This window comes from Hipposideros armiger, unplaced genomic scaffold (genome assembly GCF_001890085.2).
Source record: "Hipposideros armiger isolate ML-2016 unplaced genomic scaffold, ASM189008v1 scaffold_3, whole genome shotgun sequence".
Taxonomy (NCBI): domain Eukaryota; kingdom Metazoa; phylum Chordata; class Mammalia; order Chiroptera; family Hipposideridae; genus Hipposideros; species Hipposideros armiger.
This window is the reverse complement of record NW_017731353.1, coordinates 8384526-8389912: the sequence shown is the minus strand read 5'-3', so window position 1 is coordinate 8389912 and position 5387 is coordinate 8384526. Positions and strand designations below refer to the sequence as shown.

At 61.5% G+C, this 5387-nt stretch overlaps 1 protein-coding gene across 1 annotated transcript in view; it reads right to left on the bottom strand.

Moving 5' to 3' along the window:
* Nucleotides 1-430: 430 nt before the first annotated feature.
* The window catches only part of LOC109382436 (proline-rich protein 36), a 13519-nt gene continuing 8562 nt past the window's right edge, over nucleotides 431-5387 (bottom strand). The window contains exons 4-8 of the mRNA XM_019641918.1: nucleotides 4990-5047; nucleotides 4290-4429; nucleotides 3888-3979; nucleotides 3311-3399; nucleotides 431-2788 (exon numbers count right to left, since the gene is read on the bottom strand). Coding sequence (XP_019497463.1) covers nucleotides 930-2788; nucleotides 3311-3399; nucleotides 3888-3979; nucleotides 4290-4429; nucleotides 4990-5047 — 2238 coding nt within the window. The 3' untranslated portion in view covers nucleotides 431-929. The remainder of the gene's footprint in view (nucleotides 2789-3310; nucleotides 3400-3887; nucleotides 3980-4289; nucleotides 4430-4989; nucleotides 5048-5387) is intronic.

Below are 5387 nucleotides of genomic sequence, written 5' to 3'. Positions count from 1 at the left end.
GGAGCCATTCGGCAATGGGTCCACCGGGAAACAAGGCTCTTGTTTCTTCCAGAAGGAGTCCAGGGCACATTTGGGGAGGCCTGGGCCCATCCACCCCGAGGACAGGCCCGAGGGTTGAATGTCAGCAGGTGAAGTACCCTTCGGCCCTTGAGCTGCCACTTCCTCTAATCTCTATACAACGTGACACAGGAGATGGACATGCCCATCACCCAGCCACCGGTGACTGGCTGGGCACTGTGAAGCCATCCAGTCACTTGGCCTCCAGAAGTCAAACTTGGGTCAGTATCTCCACTAATGATTTCCTGAACAAAGCTGAGGGGCGTGTCAGTGGACGAGGCTCCCGCCCGCCTCATATCCTTGCTTCCCACCCCCCCAAAGCTGATTCCGCCCCCCCCAAAGCCGCTCCCGCCCCCCCAAAGTCGCTCTCTTCCTCTCTTGCTCTTTGCTGACGCCCCACCCTCACCCCATCCTGGCACGTACTCCTCACATTGGCTGAAGCCAAGTTTGTGCCCAGGAACCGCTCCCCTCACGCTCCTCAGGACGGCTCTCCCTCAAGTCCGGAACCCCCACACCTTTTCTTGGCCAGCGGCCTCAGGACATGCCCCACACAACCTTTTACGCTCCTGCCAGTTAAGTCCTGTGGGTCGGGACCTCTTCGAGAGCTGGGTAGAAGCAGGGGACCCAGTGTCCAGAAAACTGCAGACAGAGCCAGTGTGCAGATGATGTCAAGGAGTCAGTGTCCAGTCTTTGGCTTGCATCAGATGACCGTCTGCACGGCCGGCCTATTCCGAATGGCGGCTCTGCCCTGGGAAAGTCCAGGCTTCCTAGGACCTCCAGCACACACACACACACGCACACACATGCACATACACAAATATCCAAGGGTATCACCGATATCTGTGCGTCACCAACCCCAACCCACTCTCTTCTCAGAAGTCCCGTCTTCCACAAGACTGCCCAGCAGCTGCTGTGTGAGGCCCGGGGACACGGCTGGCACCCGCCAACTCCTCCGTCATTGAGCTGCCAGGCTGGGCCAGCTCTGAGAGCACAGCTAGCGTGTCGCACAGGATCCTTCTGCTGAGCTGGGTGGAGACCAAATCCAGCACCTCGGCCCTCTCCACGCCTGGGAGACCAGTGCAGGGGCCCACCTCCAAAGCAGGAGCTGGGTCCTCCCACCCAGACAGCCCTGCGTCGCCAGCCGTCAACAGTGTTGGCAGACCCTCCCTGGTCACACAGGCGGCTCTGGACAGGGTTGGGAGCTGCACTGGGGCATTGCCTGCCTCCCCACACAGCGGGGGCCCTCGCCAGCTGAGTTCTGACCACCGGCCTCCCACAGTCTGCCCTCCCGCAGTGGAACTCGATTCCTCCAATCCGTCCCCAAGGCTTCCGCCCTGTGCACCTTCGCCCAGACAGAGCCCAGACTCCTCGGCCCCCAGGGCCAGGGCCTTGGGCAGCACCCCCTCAGACAAGGAGGGCAATTTGCCAGTGCTGATGGAGGTGTCCTCCTCTGGGGGGCCTAGAGAGCTCCCAGAAGACATGGTGTCTTCCGGTGGGGAAGGGAAGTCTTCTGAGTGGGGGCTGGGGGTGGCCCCACTCTCTGTGGGGAGGGCAGGAGGTGGCGGAGGAAAGTGGGCACCCCTGTGGGTGGAGGATGGGAGGTCGGCACTGCCATAAGAGAGCACCTCGTCCACTGGGGACAGGATCTCAGGTAGAACACCGCTGGCCAGAGGGCGGCGGGCTTCCTCGGAGACAGGGGGGGCTCCGCTGCCCCCACGCCCAGGAGCCCAGCTCTCAGCTGTCAGAGCTGCCAGCCCACTGGGGTCCCCAGGAGGAGCCTGTGGGCTCACAAGGACCTCAGGCTCCGGTGAGGCCTGTAGGGGCTTCCTGTCAATGGATGGACTCAGATCAGTATCCCAGGGCCCCTCTGGGCAACCAGCTGAGGCCTGTGGAGGCCCAGGCTCGCCTCCTTTGCCGAAATCTGCCCCTTTGGATGCTGAGGACGCCGAGGACCCCGAGGGAAGGGAAAGGGACAGGTCTGAGTCACTGGAGGAAGAGGTTTTGGATGGGAATGCCGAGTAAGCAGCCTCAGGGGATGTCCGTCTGGCCCTTCCTGTGTTCGATGCACTGGTAGGGCTCCCACTAGTTCCAGAAGCTTCCTGCCACATCCCAGGGCCCAAAGAGGGAAGTGCCGTTTGGGGCGTCCCGCCTTCTGCAGGTGAGGCGTGCTCTGAAGCTGGCCGGGCTCCAGCACCAGGCTCCGGGAGGTCCTCCTCGTCCCACAGCTCGCTGGACGCCTCTGACAACTCTGACCCTGACCTGGGAGAGGCGACGAGGAGAGGTGGCTGCTGGCTGGCCCGCAGGAGGCCTGGCGCTGACTCTGGGCCTCCCAACACAGTGGAGAAACCCAGCAGGGGACTGGCCCCACTGCCCTCTGGCCTCTCCCACGTCTCCAGCCCTCCGCCCTGGTGCGGCCCCCAAGAGCCTTGAGGGGAGGACTCCCCAGACAAAATCAGGTCTGCGTCTGGGGTGTCCCCGGCTTCCCAGTCTGACAGGGAGACGGAACTCTCAGAAAGCTGGACAAGAACAGCAGACACTTTCAGGAACTCCTGGAGGGAGGGACAGGACAGGCTGCTCGCAGAGGAGGGGGCGCGGGACCGCACAGGAGACCCCAAGCAGGTCCCGGGGGCAGACTCGGACAGGGAGGCCAGGGCCAAGGGGGCCGAGAGCTGGGGCAGGGGGCTGTGTTGGTGCTGGCGGGGGGACGCGGACTCCTCAGCTGCTGCAGGAGCTGCAGAGAGAGGGGGGTGTGGGGATGAGGTCAGCTGTTCCACACTCTGTCGTCCCTGCAATGTCCCCAGCGCTGGGAAGAGCAGCAGCCCATACTCCTCAGCCGCTAAGCCAGTGAATCAGAACCAGAAAACCCAGACAGAGGCAGGAGAAATATCCACAGTGGCAGCGTGTGGACCCTTTGATCCCACACGGTTAGCTCAGCCCCCATCCACCTCCACACGAATGTGAGTGACACGTGGGCAGATGTTTCCACGTCTCAGGGACCCGGGCTTAGAACTGAAGCTGCTGTTCAAAGACTGAGTGGCTGTCTTTGCCTCGTTCTGTGTTCGTTTGGGACATCAATGGTCCAGAGAGGGAGTCTACCTACAGTCATTCACCTGCTGCTTGGGACCCCATGACGTGAGGGGTGGGGAGTGGGTGGGTGCTGTGGGAGAAGGCTGGCTCTGATTTAGAAGCTGGTCTTGGATGACCCTTAAGCAGGGACTCGATGGTCCTGGTGCAAGGGGTGGGGGGGCATCACCTGGACAGGCAGCCTGGACAGGCATCACCTGCGTGGCTTCCTGCCAGGAGACGGGGTTGCGGGCATCCTCCTGCCAACAGGTCCCCGTCCTGCAAGCACAACATGGACAAGTCCAGGGTGTCCCCAGGAGGAACCCCATCCTCCTAACCTCCTCCCGGCTCCTGGTCTCCAAAGGGGGTCTCCAACTACCCCAAAGAGAGGTGATTGCCAGAGTCAGGGCTCCATGGGTGAGCTAAGGAGAGTCCTGTCTTTAAGGGGTTCTGGCCTCAGGCCCCACTGTGTCGGTAGCTGAGAGGCGGCCACCTGACAGGCCCAGAGGCACGTGCTCCCTGGAGGCGCCCCTCCTGCTGCCCCCACTGCTGGCTCTGGGGCTGATTCACTAGGTGACATCCTTGTTTCAGACTCAGGTAGCTTGGGGGTCCACAGTGGGCCAGGCCAGCGTGAGGGGCTCCAGGGGAGAGTGAGAGGGCCGGGAGTGCTGGCCAAACCACCTCCATGCCCCAGGCCCCAAACCCTGCCCGAGGGGTCCCCTAGGCCCAGGCAGCCCCCCCAGGCCTCACACCTCTGCTCCTCTGACCTTTCGGTTTCCGGGGGCTTCCCCACAGGGCTGCCAGCAAAATCCAGCCCCGACTCTGCCCCTGCTTGGCCTGCGCTGCCTTCAACCACCTGCTGGAAACACGGTGGAGAAATGTCACAGTCAGGGTGTGGGCATCGGTCTGTGTCCCTTAGCAGTGGAGAAAGGCCCTCTGCTCCTGTGACCACAGTCAGGAATAAAGACCACCCCCCTACAGAGGGCCCTGGAGACCCCCATGCAGCGATACCTCTCCTCCCAGCAGGCTCCAAAGCCCCACCAACGGATGCACCACCTGGGGAAAGCCAGAGCCCGTCCCATCAGCACCTCATCTGATGGACGAGGTCACCCCACCCGAAGCCACACGTCAAGGGGCAGCACGAAGTGCAGGGCCAAGCCCCGACTCACGCTGGCTTCCTGGGGGCTGCAGGACCCCCCTCCGCCCTGGGACTGCTGGTTTGGGCCGTGGAAGCTCTGAGCATGGCTCTCCATCAGAGCCTGGGTCTCCTCCTCTGCTGATGAGGGGCTGTGGCTGGCCTGGGGGTCTCCTGTGAGACAAGAGGCGCGTCAGCGCCAATGGGCACAGAACACAGGACACAGAGGACGCGGCGTCCAGGAATTCTGAAGCCACATGAACAAAATCTTTAAATTCCAAACAGCCACACACTTATTTGTGTTTGGCTTGTGTGAGGTGACAGAAATCTGTATTGTCTATTCCTGAAATTATCCTTGTTAGATAGTTACTATATTAAGTCCCTGAAAACCTTTTACAGGAAAGTGGGGCAGGGGCTGGCCTTGACCATGTCAAGGTCACAACAGACAAGCTGAAAGATCAGCAAAGTTGGGACAAAGTGGGGACAAGAGGGGCTGCAGGGGGACCTTCACTGAGCAGCCCTAGGGAACGTCACGTGTGTCCGTCACCGTGTCTCTACACTTTCATTCCACCCTGAGCCTGGTAGGTGTTGGGAGACCAAGACCCAGGGGTCTGTGTCCATCCTGAGGCCACCAGCCCACGAGGACCTGAGCTACTTGGCTAAAGCCCTGGTTTGTGGAACCTTTCGTCCACAGCGCTTGATGAAGTGAGGTGTCGTGGGTCATGTAGAAGGACCTTGGGCTTCCCAATGACCATGATGGGTATCGCCCAGAGAGCCGCTGCTGGCGGTGTCCTGAGCAGAGAGCAGCAGGCACCGGGTCAGACAGACCAGCGCCGCCCTGGACCCACCACAGCTCTCCTTGCCCCAGGGTGGGTATAAACCCTCCCATCTACACTGATCTGTCTTGCGCTCTGTCCCCAGACCCACACACTTGCTGGTGTGGATGGTCTCCTTCCTGCTCCCAAGGATGGACCTCGAGAAGAGCTTCTGGACATGGGGCCCGGACCCAGGGCTGGAGGGCGAGCTCAGGTGACATCTTGGGAACTGAGACAAAGCAGGGGCCATGTGACCCCCTGGCTGTCCAGCCTGCTGTCCCCAACATGCCACAAATGAGTGTCTTCCTGTCCCGGAA